Consider the following 18,374-nt stretch of genomic DNA (forward strand, 5'->3'; position numbering starts at 1 on the left):
ACTTCAGGTGCATTAACAGAATTTAACAGAAATGAATGTCCGCTTTAGCTGGAGTCCCACCAGTAAACCCGAAGTACGTGGGGGTGGGAGGGCCCTGTCATCGCTGATTGCAGTTTTAATTGCTTGTGTGATCACTCTGCTGATGGAAAATTGAGACAAGTCATCACTGCTGCACCATTTTTTACAGTTGCCAAATATATTTGTGTTATGATTACTTTATTTGTGGTGTTATATTGTTATTGCGTTGGGTGGATGATGTGAGCAAATCTCTAATGAGATCAATCAAAAAATTATCCTTGCAACATCTAATCTGTAGCGTTTCATTTACTCACTCACTCTCATTTAGTGTTTGGAAATATGTGTCCTACCTTTTTGTTTTTCCACCATTTTATTCTCTGCTTTAGAAACTCTTAAGCCTCTTTAAAGTCCTCCTCTCTACTGAATAACTGTTATCATTACTAGGACTTTGTCTTAACTCCAAGGGAAAATTCTTAGAAAATGTCAGAACTCTCAGAATTTTCATGGATTTTTGTCAATAAGAGACACTTTTTGTACTAGGAGGCTTTATGAATACACCCCAGTTTTATATCCCTGCTTGGCTTGCAGAAGGGAAAGTGTTTTTGTTTCATAATGTGTAACCATTCCCTGATTGGTTGCTGCATGTTAGCCAGATTTCCACCAAATCATGTGATTTACAAGAAGTTGGGCTTTACAAGTTTGGGCTCTTTGACTATGGGATGGAGAGAGTACTAGTTACTGGTGCAGGAATAATTTAGAGTGAAGTGATGTAGAGCTATATCTGTAAACTTCCTAATTACAACCATTTCTACAGTTTGGTGGTTCAGATCTTTAATATATCTTATCAGAAGTTACTGAAGCTTCTTATTTAACAGATCATACATTTCCTATACAGTTTTCTTGTAACTCTATAACCTTTTTCATGTTTATTCATCAGTGAGATGATTGTTGACGAATGAAATTTAAACAGCTGCCAAACTTTGTCCCGAACTAGTAAAATGGAACAGATGTAAGATTTATGACAGACTATTGGCACATGTGGATAACAGTAGCAAATATATTCAAAAAGAGGGTCAGCTACTATTTTCTACATGAAAAGCATTGTGTAAAGTACACTTAACAAGATGCCAATATTACATCAGGATACATTATGCAATTCAACATGAAACACTGTTTGGAAAGAAAATTAATGTTTGTTTTCTTTAGTTTACATTTCAAATGTTACTGTAAACACCCTGAACATCCTTTTCAAGAGTTTTGGAAGAATTTAACACCAAAATCCCTAAAGTTTTTAAAATTTTGCCTCAAGATTTCTAGCTTGCTGGGTCTTTCTCTAATTGGTTGATACAGATTGTTTGTGTTTCAGTACAAACTTTTTCAGGTCAGGTTATCCCATTGTATTCATTTATAAGTTTTCTTGTATTTTTGAAACAACATGCATAGCTTTAACATTAACAATGAGTTTAAAATATCTTCAAAGAACTGAAAAATTTTGGTACATGTAAAGCTGCAATCAGGCTAACATTTACATGTAAATTATCCACAGTATACACATTACACACATACTAAAATGGGCCAGTCACAGCCCTGTACGATCAAAAGACACATTTGGCACATGGAAGAAAGATGTTGGCCCGTTACCCTGTCATCTCCCCACCCATTATAATCTGATTCTCCTCACACAGCATGAGATCCATGTTGAGTTTACTTGTTTTTTTCAAGATGATATATTAACACCTTAATGATTTTCAGCTTTTCAAACTTAAATGTAAATTAAAAAATGTCAGTGCACTGTTGCAGCCTCCTCCTACCAGAGAGAACTGAAAAGAGATTTTAATTGAGACACCAAAAGTCAAATTTGTTAACTGTCACAAGTTTTGAAATGTTTTATATGTAAAATTCTTCTGTGTAGATGCCATTATTAATGATTTTCAACAAGTAATTAATATACAGTACGGGCCCTGAAAGTCAAACTTTTTGCAACAATTAAAATTCAGTCTCTTCTTTGCACACATCTACATGATATTTAATGAATTCCCCATTTAATCTATGTATGGTTCTAATACTGTACTTTAAAGACTAAGTATAAACAGTGAGAAAAAGAGTTGTAAACACCCATGCTGATCATAAATCTCATGGGAAGCTACTATAACTCACACTAAACTGATCATTTTGTTTTACTGCCTGCAGCCATCTATCTTGTACTGCACTGTAAATGCATTAAACCCTGTGCAGGCAGCTCTATGTGCAGATTTTTTGCATCCCTCCTCTGGCTTTCTTTCAACCCAGGTGTTTGACTCCAGCAGATACTGCATCCTACAGAAAGAAACAGAGAGTGATGTAGTGACAGAATGTGAATGAATCAGTGTAAAATTCTACTTTATATTAACTTTATATTATCGACTATACTTACTTTCCATTTGAGTCGGTTGTGATGCCATCTTTGCCCATGATGAGATACTGTTTTCCTAGGTCTAGCTGTCCCTTACAATGGCGCCTCTTAGCAAACACTCGAACAGAATTCTCATCAACAAGGATATCTCCATCTGGCAGACAGATGATTGTCATTATATTTAAGATAGATTGTCCAAGCATAAATATTTGAAGGTCAGTGTTGCAGCTTCTGCTTTACTTACGTGATCTGAGAACCTCGTTTATAGTCATTTTGTAAAGTTCAAAGTTACTCTTCATGGTAACATTTCGGACTTCAACAATGTATGCTGAAATAAAACATAGTGTCAGTATATGGAAGTATGTAGTAGTATTTTTATAGTCAAGGTATTAGATTTTACAGCATGTCTTGTTTGCATAACTCACCATAATCTACCGTAGGGAAGAAGCAAGCATGTTGTAAACGATGATTCTTTGTGATTCTTTGGCCTCTTTCTAGTTGGAATGTATTTTGTACTTTATGGCAGGGTCCTAAAGAAGAAATTAAAACACTGCAACTATAATAAAGGTCCATTTTTCACAGGTGTTTGTCAGTATGGGTTTTAGAGGAATGGCTTACTTTCTGCGCATTGGCAAACATCCTCTGAACATAGTTTGGAGACCATCTTGCTTCTTTGGGGGGCAGAGTAGAAAACAGTACACTTTGTGTCTGCAAGGAGAGCATAAATAGGTCATAAATTCCTGGTGAATTAAACAAAGATGTCTTGACAAAAGATGCAGAAAATTTAGAATAAAAAGCTTACTTGGTTCATAATAATCATAGAACACAGCTGGAGCAGGCTGTAGAAGGCCAATAGGTACTCTCTGTATAGCATCAAAACTAATACATTCCTCTGATTCCAAAAGCTAGAGTGAAAGAAGAAAAATTTTAGTACTGGAAATGTAAAATCTGTGTGTTTGTAAAATGATTTTAGCCTCACCTCATTAAAGTAGAGCAGCACTCTTCCATAGGAGACTTCATAATGGGAAATGTATCTCTCAGGTTCCTCTGTTAGCTACAAGGAGACAAGAAAATAACCTTTTGGAAACTATATTTTCACTAAGTTTTGCTTTTTATGATGTCCTCAATGTGCATTCACAACGAAATTTGATTTTACCAGATAATTTAATTTGTCAAAGATTCATATCAAAGCCCCAGTTGAAAATGAACTGCTTAGGGTTAGGGACAATTTTGCCAAAATACACTTAGTAATATTTTTGGGTTAAATTCATGTGATAGGAATTTGATAAATTATATGTTGCTGTTGTTGTTGTTTTTAAAAGTTGTCAACAATTATTTTGAAATTTTACAATGTAGTGAAAAAAAAACATCAAATCCGACCTCTCGGACTTTTAAAAGTGATTTTAGACATTTTAATAAATATATGTAAAAAGACAGTTTTGCTATTTACATGCAGGTGTACATATATTCCTGGGTGTCCTGGCAACATTGACATATGATGCGAACACGAATGAGTCTATTCAGCTATACTGCTAAAGTTTATCTACACAATGTGCGTTCGACTGTTTTAGGTTTCTTAAAAACTGAAAATAAAAAATCAACTAAGTCTTTTTAAACCTAATTTATGTTGGCTTGTTAAGTAAATATCAAGCCAACATTAATTCACGCAAAATACAAACCCCAGTCACCTAAATGAAAAATTCTGTGCTTGACCAATTCATCCACCTCATCTTATTCACATCTCATTCCCCCCCCAGACTGTGTAGTTTTTATACGTCACCTGACTTTCTGACAATACATTTGTGATTTTATTTTCTTGTAAATTAGGAAACTCTAATTTTAGAATATCCAAGATTTGACCATGATCTCCTTGCCTCAGTCCTAACCACCCGACCTCTGCATCAGCAAGCAGTTGCATCCATAATAACGTGTCCAACAAATGGATGTAAACAGCCAAAAAGCTGAATTGTGACTGCTTAAACTTAGATTGGTAAATTAGTTTTCTCAACACTCATCTTTAAAGGGAAATTAGGACATTTTGGGGATGCTCATTGATGCTCTTGCTTAGAGTCATCTCTGTAGGCCAAATATAAAGGCTAATTTAGCTTTGAATTAAATCTGGAAACAGGTAGAAAAAAACAGCTAGCTAAGCTCTGTCCAAAGGTAATAAAATCTGCCTTTTAACATCTCTAAAGATGACTAGTTAATATGTAGGGCCTATCTTTTACATTTAGGATTTTACACAGGGTTTTATGTCACACTCTTTCTTGGCCAGGAGCAGTAAGTCTTTGTTTGCCAGGTTACAAGTGGTAGTTAACTTTTCTTGTTTAATTTACACACTTGTATTTTTTACTTGATATCCAACTGTCAAAAACCCTCAGCTTTTCTATTGAGAAATGAGTGGGATATGACAGCAGGTGCCAGAAATGGTTGCTCCCACAATGCCGAGGATAACCCTGATGAAAAGGCGATAGTAAGAGCTACTAACCCTGTCCAGGTCCTGAGTTACAGCCTCAAATCCACTAAGAAGTGTGATGTCAGCAATGGCCATTCCTGTGAGATTGCTGCTCAGGCTATGACTATAAACAGGAAAACAATGAAAAATGTAGGATGTGTGACTTTCCATGCAAAGCTCATTGTCTCATTAATACTTAAAGAGCAAATAGTCTCATTCAACAAACCTGACACAGATTCTGTAGGTGAGCATCTCATCTGAATTTAAGTTGTTATCAAGATCCCTCCTGTTTCTGGTGTGAGCATCAAACCGCTCAACTGCAGATTGTGGCACTCGTACCTCCTTCTCCACCCACTCCTCATTGTTTTCGTAGTCATCATAGTATTCATAATTTTCTTTGACCTTAGCTAGGGAGACAGAGGTTATTGTAACTGTGTAACTTTTATCAGCAATACATGATTGTGACTTGTCATTGATGGCAAAAAGCTCACCAGTGTACTTCACTGTCCCCTCCACTGTGACTCTGATAGACACTTTATCACAATCGTCCTTTGGATCCATTAGTTGGTACGCTTTTACAATCTGCCCAAGAGATTGATTATTTACTTTAATTTATGCAGTATTTCATCATATACTGTAGATGCACTGTCATTTATTAAACTTACTTTTATCTTGGTATCACCTTTTCCTGTTAATAGTACAACAATGTCGTTCCCTGCAAATTTCTGGGACAAAAGACACAAAAACAAGTAATCCAAGAATGGGGTTAAAGATTAATGTGTGTATTTAACTGTAATGGTGACAATGCTCTTTTACCTGAAGGTCTGTTTCCACCTTCTCCTTCTTATTTTTCAGTGCAAGTTTTATAATGTCTTTTTTTCCTTGGGCCGTAAACTCGGCTATTAGATTTGCTTCAGGACTGACAGACCTCTTTAGCTCATACTCTGCAAGAGCCTCCAATGCCATAATGGTATCCTGGGCACAGTAATAAAATATTAATAACATGTTCAACATCTCAAGTCTGAGGGTTAATTTGGTCTTTATGCACAGCCCAGTCACCTGTGATGATTTATAGCCTCCAAAGTAGTTTTCTTGGGTGGTTAACCAGCAGGCTGTTTTGTCTGCCCACTTGGTATGTCCAAGTTCCACTACAGCTAGGAGGGCATAGGCTGTAGTCTCTACCGTGATGCCATCTGCCTGAGCTTGATTCTTTGGGCTGGCATCAGCTGTCCACAAATAACAGCCATTCTTCCCTGCCATAAGAAGTAGATGGTAAGTAAAACATTATAACAACTTCAGGCAATAGCATATTCTGATACACTCTTTTGTTGAACTTTATAAGTGTGGTTGCTCTTAGGTTTGGGCAATATAAGATAAGGTAAACTGGTCAACTGACAAATGTCTGCCACATATTGTTTGGAGACATTATGATTTTGGGATTTCCGTCTGTCCTTTGGTCCGCCCATCCCATTCTTGTGAACTTAATAGTTTAACACCTTGAGAGAATTTCTTCAAATTTGGCAAAAACATCCCCTTGGATTCAATGATAAACTGATTAGATTTTTGGTAGTCGAAGGTCGAGGTCACTTCGACTAATCTGGTCTATCTCATTCTCATGGACATGCACCTGCAGGATTTTTTTTTTCAAATTTGGCGCAAACGTTCACTTGGACTCAATGATGGACTGATTCGAGTTTGACAGTCCAAGGTCAAGGTTACTGTGACCTCAATAAACATGATTTTGGCCTAACTCAAATTATTTTTGTGACAAGAATGTCACACAAATATCTAATAGGAAAAAAAATGATCATGATCATGTTTACATTTTACATCTAAGGTCAGCTTCACTGTGACATAATTTTCAGCAAAAACACTTATCTGACCATTACAGAACACCATGACTCAGCAAGGGAGGACATTTGGTCAGATATTGATTTGGTGATACTAATTTTGGATATCCACCTTGAAACTGTGCTGATTGAATTGATCTTCCCTGGGCTGAATATGTGGGTGAAGCATCCAGGTCTTAGATTTGTAGCTTCTTTGCACCAACATCAATACCTGAAGCATTGTCAAATCTGATGGCTTCTTATGAATCTGGACAGACATGGATTTAAAATGTAACTGCAACTTGACTAGTTCACAAAAGCATGCAACCGCAAGGCCATATTTGTAATTAAATATATTTTTACAATAATATAATGAAATACATTGTTCTGTCAGGTAATTTACTGGATTTGCTTAAAACAGACATGTCTGTAATTATTTTATCCATAATCAGTTGCTCAATCGACTGTATGGATAACGCAGTATGTAAATGACATATTTTATCTATATTGCCCACACCTATTAGTTTTGATTTGACATGCCTTCAGTGGCCAGTGCTCTAAGTTTTGTCCAGGCAGATGAATGATCTGTTCCCTGTGGCAGGCAGACTGCGAGGCAGTAGGCTGTGATGGCAACAGCATAGGGATGCTGAAGCTCCTCAAGGTGTGACAGAAGATATGATGTTGATCTTGAAATTCTTGCTTCCTGGCAGAAAGTAGCAGGAAGGCAGTCAATTCGCTTTTTTGCACCTAATCTTTCCAAATTATTCATAGATTAGTGTGTTAAAATACATTATATTTAAAACAATAAACAGAAACGAGGCTTAGTTTTAACAGCCATGTTAGCGCCTCTGTGAAGCATGTATAATGTCACCATCTTATTTTAGCTTGCTAGCATGCTGATATTTGCTAATCAGCCCAAAATACAAAGTATAGCTGAGGCTGAGGGAATGTCACTGGTTTTGCAGGTATTCAGTCATAAACAAGAGCACTGAATACATTAGAATTTTGACCTGAAAACTGCATTATATGAAAAGTCAAGGGATCACCAAAGCTGTTTCAACTGATCCTGAGGGGGGCATAGCCTAGGACCTATTAATGTCTGTACAATTCCCCTTGTAGATGCTGAGATATTTCACTCGAAAGGTGAGAACTTTGACCTGCTAATGGCACTAGAGGGAAAGTCAGGTAATCACTAGTTATCAGAATTTATCCTCAGCAACATAAATGTCTGTATAAAACTGCATGACAATCTATTCATTGCTGAGATACTTAAGTCTAGACCAATATGGTGGATTGACTAACATCGCATCCCAACCACTAGCATAGCTTTAAACAGATACCCAGTACAGTTTCTATTATCTCACCGCATTATTTCTCAATTCAGGTTGCAGGAATTGAAGGGACCGTTGCAGGGCAAGAGTTATAAAGGCCGTCATGGATGCGTCTTGGTCTTTGCCTTTCTACATTAAACACAGAGACAGTATTGTATTCAAAGCACTGCTATTGAGTTTGTTGCCACATTGAATTATATGTATGCAGTAAAGATTACCAGAATTCCTCTGTGTATCACTGGATTTGGGTCACTGAATGACCCGTCATTCTTCTGTACTGAGAGCAAATAACTGACTGGTTGCCTGATCTCTTCGTCTGGCACAACCCGAGCCTTCCTGGCCTGCTGTCCGAAAGCCTCTGTCTGACGCTGCGCCACTAACGATAATACTTTCACAACAAGAGCAGTCACCCTGAGGACAAGAGAAAGAAAAATAATTACAGAAAATGTGGAAACTTGATTTATTATGTGAGATATTATAAGTAAGCACCTTACATCAAAAGACATTAGGGCAGTATTTATACTCACCAGTTGCTAGACGGTACTGAACCCCATGGCCCATAAGATCCGTTGCGTTTCTTGTATGTTAAAATCCTCATATAACCTGACAAAGAAAGTGTTTACTGTGTTAAGAGCAGACATTTCTTTAGCCTTGTTAATAACTAGTGAGGGTGCAAAGCTCATTTTATTACATTATTTAGATATTCAATGCCCCATTTATTTATTTTAGGATTTATTTAATAGACATACTTTGATTAGTATGAATTTGTACTCAATGTCTGCTTAAAATACATTCCATAGCTGTGAAGTTCTGAACCAAAATGTGACATAGACAGATGGGCTAACATTACCATCTTTAGGCTCTGTGAATGGGCAAGAGGAGCAATCACCATTAGCTTTTTATGGCGTCCTTAGAAATTATGTAAGAATTTATGAAACTTTATTCTTCTACTGCAAATTTGTGTGCAGTTCACTGCTCTGTGTGTTCCTACCTTTTTCAATTTTATCCAGAGCATCATCTCTGGAACCAGCAGGCAGGTCAAACCATTGTTCACTCAGGTCGAGGTAGCGGAGGGCTGAAGCTGTTGGGGCCAATTTTACCATTGTCTGTTCTAAACATCCTGTAGGCAATACGATGAGGTCAGCAACCTTCTGAGGAGAAAGAAGGTTCTTCGCATGTGAACTGCCAAATCCATCCCCTGTCAGAGGAGAACATTGAAAGGGTAAAACACTATCATTTAAAAAGGTAAATTAATTACATGTCTTTGTCTAACAGCACATACCTTCCACGGAAACGAAAATATTGGACCTGGAGTCGGGGACTATGTCCTCTGGTAAAATTCCACTTATATTGAAATCTATTGTGCTCCTCCCTATCAAGATAGAGAGAAGTAAATTTATTAAAGTAAGAGTAAACATAATGATTGCCGGACATGTGTCATTAAGAAATACTGGAAGAACTCACCATCTAATTTTATCACTCTGGTTTCTTGCACTCTCTTTTCTAGTCCTTCTGTCTACAACAAAATAGTGAGCTGATTACTGTGTGTAATTGCCTTACACAAGAAAATACACAAGTGGAAAATGCATTTTGGTTTATCTACTACACAAACTTGACCACCAGTTAACCTATGCTAAATAACTATGCCTTCCATATGTTTGATAGACAGAAAACATGATCCCTAGATATATGAATGTGTCAACAATTATTTTAATAGCTTTGTATTCTGTGCCCTTGTTTGTTTGTCTTGGCACTTAAGGCTGCCTTATATTTTATTTTAGCTTAATAAGCAGCTCAATTTTATAGAATATTTGTAGTAGGGAGTCCCTGCTCTGTCTGTCTTTCAGCCAAGGGGTCCATGGCCTGAAAAGCATTTAAAAAAAAAAAAAAAAAACAACTGTTTTAATGCATACTTAATAACAATAACGTCTAAAACACACAAGCACAGATATTACAGTTTCTAACTGTTAATAACACTTTCATCAGTTTGCAAAGACTGACTGATCATTAGCATAGATATAAATAACTCAAAGAACATTTAAAAAACACCTGACAATGTTATCAGAGTTTTTGGTTAAAAGACTGAAATTAACGTGTTAAGGAGTAGTAAGCAGTTGCTGATATGACACACATGGCGGTTCAACAAAGGTGAGTCACTTTTGCTGAACCTTAGGTCCAAAATGACTACCAGCATGTCACATATGTTACCATATTTATTTTGTAAGGTTCTGCAAAGAGATAAAATATCTTATTCACTCACCAACACTTTCAAAGGCTTCTCAATTGCATCGATTCCCATCTCATTCTCCATATCAAAGAGACGTATTTTGATGGGTATTGAACCAGTTACCATGGGGACAGCACTGAAGGAGACAAACTGGGAAGACTCTCGCTCCACAGTAATGTTGACAAATGCTGAAGTGGTGGCCGAGCCAGGGGAGCAAAGTCCTTCAGTTTGTTCCATATGAACTGCCAGCTATAAAAGTGCAAGTGTCCACACAGAAAAATAACATTAAGTATTAAATTTCAGTTTGTGCCACTTAACGTCAGCATTAGGTTATATTTACCTGTAGAGGATCTGAGCCATAGTTGTAGATAACAGGTGAAATGGAGAGTTGCTCAAATTTCTTCACAGAATAAGGCAGTCTCAGAGACACAAATGTCCTCTTAAAAGCTCTGACCTCAGATGGCTTAACAACACAGAGACCTGAATGAAACATAGTAAATTGCATTTACTAACAAAAAGTTCCTCAGTCATATACCCACAATGTTTTTGTGAAGTGGGAATCTGTTATTACCAGTGGCAGCAGACATAGTGACGACCTGAACCTCCCATGTGGTGATGGAATCCGGTAGAGTCAAAGAATACCTAAAGGTTTTCAATGAAGATAAAATGCTTTGTCAACAAATAGTTAATGTTATAGATGTACTTTCAGATTTACTTACACTAAAAATTATTAAATGCTGAAGTTCTCACATTCACATTATTAGAAGTGAGAAATTGAGACAAATCTAAAGGACATAAACAAAACAATGGTGTAGCAAAAGCTTTAAGGGCTGTAACTAGAAACTGTATGTGTCCATCCACCTCTTACCTCCCTTTGTCATTTACATCAAATTCAGTGAATGCAAAGCTTGGCGGGAAAAAGCGGCGAATGTACTGAGCAGCAGTGTCCAAGAAGAACTGTTCAATGTCATCTGTGGTTGCAGCTGAAAATTAAGGATTTGTAATAAGATTATCTTGCCACAGTTATTTAATGCTATCCTAGGAAGGTATGTTAATCATTAAATGATCACATAAAAATTTCATCTCACTCCTGCCAAGTCCTCTCTGGGCATCCTCTTGGAGCTTTTTTTGTCTTAGACGCTCTCCTTCAAGGCAGCATTTTAAGAAGACGTCTGCACAGTCAGAATTTACTTCCACCAGAGAGACTCGCTTCGCTCTATCATGACATGTCCGTATCATCGGGATGAGAGAAAACCCGCGAGCACAACATTCTTGCAGCTTTTCTTCGGAAAAGTTTGATTCTGAAATAGACATTAAAAACATTTACGTTTAACATGTTCTTACCAGAAGTATCTTACATCAACACTGAGTTGTGATGGCAGAATGTTGTCTTACTTAAGGTCCTCATTTCCTGTTGAAGGTCCACAGCGCGTCTTTGTCGTGCAGATTGTGCATCACAGGCAAGCTCTGAAAAAGTAGTATGAAATCACTGAAGCTTAGTATGGGATAAGCAAACAGATAGCTGCTTGAGTTTTGATGGTTGTTGGCATTATGAAAGCTTACTTAGTTTTGGATAAAATAGAAATTATCTGAATGGCGAGGTACCATATCAGTACTCCCACTGCAATAGGCTTTGTCCCATTTTTTCAAACTTGGGCTACACTAAAGTAGGCCTGTGTGTGTTGATTTGATGTACATTTGAAACCATTTCTAATGCATCTAGACAGGTAAAATTACTGAATAACAAAACTTATAGAGGATGAATAATCTATCTGTCCTGCTCTCAGTTAACATTTTAGAGAATTTAAATGGAAAAAAATGTTGTGATTTTGTCATACTTTCTTTCGACATTGACTGGGATTGAGATACAAAAGACAGGCCAGCATTTGTTAGTACAGACGCTGGATCAGCCCCACCACCGTATGAGCAACCACGGTCATATGACTGCAATGTGGAAAACACCTGTAAAGTAAGAAGAAGAGCTTGGATTTACTTTATTATAATATATGGATTGAATTAAATAACCCCAGTAAGAGAGCATAAGTGTGAAAGGAGTGTGTGAAAAGGTTACCTGCTTGGCTGTGAGTTTATTATCAGCATTGAGAGCGTAGATGGCTTTATCCACAGCCAGCAAAGCCACTCTGGCTTTCTGACCATGTAGATCAATTTCAAGCTTTGACTGTCTTCCAGGTATGAACGGTCCTTTTTGTTCCACCTAAATTAAAGTTAAAATAATACAATGTAATTCACTCAAGTCAATGTTAATTCAGTCAATACATACAAACAAAACATCCAAATATATACATGTAAACTTCGAGGTTGTGCTCAGTAGTTAGAACTAACTTAAATTTAACAGAATAAATCCCCAGTGTATGAAAAATGCAAAAAATACAATAAGTGTCCAACTTATACATAATTAATCTGTTCACACTGTCAACAGAGGTAAATTTCTGTTTTTCTACTGTCACTCTGCTCTGAGTGCACTCTTATCTGTTATATTTACTCACCTTGACCTTTATCTCACATTCATCCCTGACATCTACCCATGCCGAATCAGCAATGATGTCACCACGCTTGCTGTAGTAGTAGCCAATCAGCCGAAAGGATGGAATCATATCAGACGTTATCTGCAGGTTGTGTTTAACTGCAGTGCCAAATCCAAGAGAGCCCTCTTGTATTAGCATCCCACGTCTTAAAACCTACAACATAATCAATTGAAAAAGTTAAGGTATAAAAACTGTTGCTTCTGTTTGTCATAACAACCCATGTTGTATTCTCTCAGATTTGTCTCACCATGTAGTATATAAACCCCTTTCCTGGGCCATTGATGGTGTTGAAATTCACAGTTAATAACTCGCCCACAGAATACATCTTGTGGGTAAAGCTCAGGTAAAGGTAGCTGCCGCTTGGTGATGAAGCACGCTGAATTATTTTCCTCTGCTGAAGACCATCTGCCACCACCTAAGGAATTCAGGGTGTAAACATTTAAACTTAACTAAAAGAAAATCTGTGTTTTATCAACTCAAGAACATCTTTAACTCATTAGGTGTTTGGGGATACTGACTTCAACAGTAATCTGAGCCACATTGGGTATGTTAAACACAGGATACGCTGCCCCCTCCTGGTCTGTTGTGCCTTGCCACGATCCCTCTGTAGATGGTAATACATCAATATTTACAGGCACACCAGCAGCTGGGGAGCCATCTGGCAGACGTATGACCACCTATAATACAACAAATCTTTTTATATACAAAGTCACGACAGTCATGTACTTAGCTGTGTACCCAGTTGTTAGTTTCATGCATACCGCAACGTCTAGTGGATATCCAGGGAGAAAATGCGAGCGAGTTCGAGAGAGATCCACAGTGTATTTATGGGAAATGATAGGAAGGTAAACTTCTGTTTCTTGTATTTCACCACCTGAGCAAAAAATGGCAGATATTAGATTCAGTGAAAAATCACTTAAATATTCCAAATGTCTGCCTATTATAGCAATAATTGAATAGTTGTTCTTAGTTATTTTCAGAATATCAGAAAAAAAAATTCAGTATTAACCTTGGAGGGACAATACAAACATTTTCTTGGATCTTTGGGCATTTTCATGGCACATTGAACCAACTACTCCTACACTCTATTGCAGTATTCATTATAATGACAACCTTATACTTTACAAGCAGTCTTTTGTAATGTGGGTCAAATTGTTGTATTTCAATCATTGACTATATAATAAAGACCATTTTGCACCCTCCGGAGTCATCCGGTCCCCTGGATGTGCATAACAGGAAACTGAAGCAGCTGTCTGGCATTTTACCCACATGAGGAAACATCATGCAGCTGTGTACAAAACATCAAGTATTTTACATGTTATGAAATATATTTTTTCTCTTTACGCCATACGGTTGCTCACTTAAACATTAATAACAGAGAATCCTTTACTTTGTATGTTGGTGACAAATACTCCCAAATACAGTTGTGCTCCACTTTGCTGTAATTCGGCAAGGGTTTTGTTATGTCGCTCACGAAAGTCCGCTATCTGAAGAGAAGCTGATGCACTTCCATCCTGGACCTGTAAGAAATTGCTTAAATTGTTGATAATCAAGTACCAAAAGACTTGAGAGATGCAATATGTTACCAGATTGTCTGATCTCAGGTCTTGAAATGTGCTGCATTAAGTTTTAGAAAGATAATTTCTTACCGAACCAGTCAACTCCAGTCCCCTGATAATGGCAGGCCTCAATTTTTGACCCGGGGTTGTACCCTTTTCTACCACTCCAAATTGGCAGTGGTAGGCCCCCTTAACTCTCTCACCATGTGAATACCTAGAGGAAATCATTGGACAATTGTTACTGTTATGATTAAAAAGACAATCTAAAATTATATTTTTGGAGTTTTGTCAAGCTGCCTAATGTCAAATTGTGAAATAGCATTACAGTAAGCAATAACTTTGAATGGGGTATGAGGCCTATCCTGGGGTGTAATAAGCAGGTTCTTTTCTGAAATGTGTTTTGGAAAATGTCATGTTTTGTGAAATGTGTTTATGTAATGTTGTGTTTTCTGAAATCTCATGTTTTCTAAAATGTTATGTTTTGACTCTCAGGGCCACCACATTCTATGCATATATAGTGACCAAAATTGCAGTTTTAACTGGAAACTTTAGCAGTAAAGTAAGATAAATCAGAAAGTAATCAACACTTACTTTGCTACGATCGAGAAGTCAAACTGTTCAGCATTCTGCAAAATATAGCTCTCCTCCATTGCAATGTTCACTTCAAAACTTGGTAAAACTAGGGAGTGTGATAAAAAATATTTTACAAGGCAATATCTGTTAATGCAATACATGATGAAATACTTAAAATAAATTAGCGTACCAAATTTTTGGACTTTGAATTCTCGGGAGGCAGCATTTGCTTCATCCCCTTCATAATGTGCTGTAATCTTCCATGTGCCCATTCTATATAAACAAAACATGCATGTGTTTTAATGATATATCAGTTATTTTTGCTGTTACATACAGATCATGGTAAATCTGTCAACATACTTAGAGATATCAGGTATGGAGAATGTGTCTTGCAGAATTCCTCCCTTTGCAACCCTGAGGGTCCTCATTACTCTGTTTCCAGCAGCATTCTTTCATAAAATAATAAAAGCATTAATCACGAAATACACAGAAAGCATTAATGCAGATCTGTCAAAGTCCTCTTTGTTCTCAGAGAAAATGTATATACTTACAAACACTGATATCTGGAAGACCTCCTCAGTAGGCCTGAATGAGTGGTTAAGAGTGAATATCCTGTATCTCACTAGAAGAGAGATAATCAACATAAAATGACTATTAATTATTTTATGAGTGGAGAATTATTGCACATTGTTTTACAGTTCTTCATATTTGTTGACTATCCTTTTACCTTTTTGTGTTGGGTTGTAGATTGGCTGATCGGTCTGAATGAAGATATAGCCCCTGTGTTTTGAAAATAGGACACGCGTCTCCTTTGTGCCACTAAAGGAGGGGCTCTCTGCCACCAGTGCAAGGGTGGAACGTCTATAATGTGGAGGCAATCTTGACATAATGTCTGTGTCTATCTGTAAAGATGCAAATTAGATTTTTAAGTTAATGACATTTCAGTCTCGTCTAAAATTGTTTGCGTGGGAAGGTTTCTCATACCATGAGCTCAACTGTTTTGACACTCCCAGCAGCAGTGCACTGAGTAGTTTTCTTCTCAGACACGATTGTACCAGTACTCTCATGCTTCAGGTAGAGAGTAACAGGATTGTTGAGATGATTCTTTCCCATCTGGACAAACACTTTCTCTTTAACACCAACATGAAGCAATCCGGGGGCTGAGATAAAAAATCTGCATGCAAACGTGAAAACTAACTCTTACTGTGTCCTTTAATTCAGTGCACATAGATAGACACATGAAATAGGTATTTTATCGTGTCTACATTATATATTTTATCGTATCTACATTATAAAAAAGAAGTGATAATCATTTATCATTACATATTTGTTTAATATGTTTAAACACATATGTAATGATATCAAATCTTAGAAGACGGAGACCCTATTTTAACCCTTTTTACACTTCACACAAAGGTTGGCTTTACGTTAAATTAGTACATAATGTAGATTCATGCAGCTTTTTCTCCATTTACCCGTCATCAGTTGAAGAGGCTGAACCCACAGTCCAGATCAGGAGAAGCATTGAAAAGATGTAGCACTCCATTGTGCATCTCCTGTTGCTTTGCCTGCTCTCACACAGGCTTTTGACTAACTGTGGTTTTGTGATTCATCCACCCCTGTATTTCTCAATCGCTGAATCTCTCAGTGCCCTCCCTCTGTTTTTCTTTCTCTCTAAAATAACTATTGAGTATCAAAGGTGATAGATCACATGTTAACTGACAATACATAAACTGAGAAACCCTTTCTACTATTAGATAAAACATATGCACTGATGTGCAACAGTGAGTACATTTCTATATAATTGAAATAATGAGATGTAGACATTTTTCTGAAAAATTAGGTCAACACCACAGATCAGATCATTCTGGACTGACAGATGCATTTTAGACTACATGTTTGATTTTTATAACAGTCAGTTTTATATCCCAGCTTGGCTTGCAGCAAGGACACTGTTTGTTTCTGTTTCCCAATGTGTAACCATTCCCCCATTGGTCATATACTCAGCCAGATTTCCCCAAAATCACATGACTTACAAGAAGTCAAGTTTGCACTCTTTCGGTAGGGGGTGGAGTGAGTACTCTTTATTTAAAACATAAATGTCCTGTGCAGTTTTCTTGTAACTTTATAATAATGGAACAGACTTAAGATTTGTGACACAGACACAAACTATTATCAGTGTGTGTATGATAGTAACAAATATACCCAGAAACAGGATCAGAAACTTTATTTATTTTAGTAGTAGTAGTAGTCAGGATACAATGTGCAATGCAATATTAAACAGACTGTTAAGAGAACAGCATTTTTTAACTTTACAAAATAATAAACCAAAATTGCAGTGAATGAATTAGAAGTGTATGTCTTTATTGATGACTGTACTGTCGCTTGTGTAAATGTGAACACCCATTAACATGATTGTCAGGTTTTTCAAAGAATTTAAGCACTAACATGGTCCAGATTGAGTGCTTAAAAATGCTCCACATTGATCCCTAGAGTCTGACTCATTTTTTGTCAGTACACAATCAGCTCTTTTCAAAGCCTTTTTCCTGTCATTAATTTAAAAGTTTTGAATTCTGTTGTTAAAATAACCTCCATAAATTCCAGATTAAATAATACATAGCTGTAACATCAACATTAAGCTTATAACAGTTTAAGTTAAAGTTACAATAAAGTTAACATCTACACACAATTATAAACAAAATAAAATGGTAATGTCGTGGCCCTGTACGATCCAAAGACAGATTCGGCACATGGAAGAAACATCTGTCAGTTTACCAGCCACAAACCATGTGGCCTGTTGCCATATCATCTCCTCACCCATTAATAATTGGATTCTCCACACATAGTAAGAGAGATTAATAAGTTTAAAATTCATCCTTAGATAGGCATTATCCACAAGTTTGGTTTGCTTCTTTCTTCAAGATAATATGGCACAAATGAAACAATTTCAGCTTTTGAGGACTTCACAGACAGTTGAAAAATGTCAATTCACTGACGCAGCTTCTTCCCATAAGAGAGAGCTCAGGGACATGAAAAGCCAAAGTCCAGGGTCTGGAAGCTCAATGTGAATACAAAAATCAGCCAAATATATTTTTCTTTTTTTAATAATCACACTTTTTCAATTGTATTTAATGTTCACATGTTCCTTATAGATGCCTATAATGATCAAACAGTAGTTTAAAATCCAGTATGGACCCTGCAAAGTCAAACTTTTTGGCAACGATTAAAATTCAGTCCCTTCTTTTTACACAGCTTCATGACATTAAATAAATATCCAAGTTGGTCTCTGTAGTGAGTGCAGTGAGAAGTAAGAGGGAGTAAGCGAGAGTCTGGGGCATGATGTCCATCCACAACTCCTGGATATGGAGAAGTTACTCAAGAATTGCGTTTGGACAATCAACATCAGACTCCCTGTCAAACTTCAGATGAACAGCACTAGCATTT

At 36.9% G+C, this 18,374-nt stretch overlaps 1 protein-coding gene across 1 annotated transcript; it reads right to left on the reverse strand.

The window, feature by feature from the left end:
- Positions 1-832: 832 nt before the first annotated feature.
- c4b (complement 4B (Chido blood group)) lies at positions 833-16,537 on the reverse strand. The gene is made up of 41 exons (XM_042489209.1): positions 16,406-16,537; positions 15,915-16,104; positions 15,658-15,832; positions 15,482-15,552; positions 15,291-15,379; positions 15,121-15,203; positions 14,949-15,036; positions 14,448-14,571; positions 14,189-14,318; positions 13,560-13,672; positions 13,317-13,475; positions 13,046-13,213; positions 12,760-12,951; positions 12,324-12,467; positions 12,091-12,214; positions 11,648-11,719; positions 11,341-11,553; positions 11,121-11,235; positions 10,824-10,894; positions 10,593-10,732; positions 10,286-10,501; positions 9,490-9,541; positions 9,308-9,397; positions 9,017-9,223; positions 8,553-8,628; positions 8,244-8,436; positions 8,059-8,154; positions 7,235-7,397; positions 5,925-6,118; positions 5,682-5,840; positions 5,531-5,590; positions 5,357-5,447; positions 5,092-5,272; positions 4,899-4,989; positions 3,390-3,464; positions 3,213-3,315; positions 3,029-3,118; positions 2,836-2,940; positions 2,655-2,738; positions 2,432-2,564; positions 833-2,334 (listed from the first exon to the last, which is right to left on the reverse strand). Exons 1-41 carry the CDS (start codon positions 16,474-16,476, stop codon positions 2,196-2,198), a joined length of 5,130 nt encoding a protein of 1,709 aa, XP_042345143.1. The 5' UTR covers positions 16,477-16,537; the 3' UTR covers positions 833-2,195.
- Between the last annotated feature and the right edge of the window lie 1,837 nt (positions 16,538-18,374).

Source organism: Plectropomus leopardus, chromosome 7 (assembly GCF_008729295.1).
Source record: "Plectropomus leopardus isolate mb chromosome 7, YSFRI_Pleo_2.0, whole genome shotgun sequence".
Classification (NCBI taxonomy): Eukaryota; Metazoa; Chordata; class Actinopteri; order Perciformes; family Serranidae; genus Plectropomus; species Plectropomus leopardus.

Coding starts and splice junctions, on each gene's coding strand:
- c4b (XM_042489209.1), bottom strand. CDS start 16,476: ATGGAGTGCTACATCTTTTCAATGCTTCTCCTGATCTGGACTGTGGGT. Junction 13,214..13,316: donor TGGCTCAGATTACTGTTGAA/GTCAGTATCCCC, acceptor TGAATTCCTTAG/GTGGTGGCAGATGGTCTTCA. Junction 5,273..5,356: donor GGGGACAGTGAAGTACACTG/GTGAGCTTTTTG, acceptor CTGTCTCCCTAG/CTAAGGTCAAAGAAAATTAT.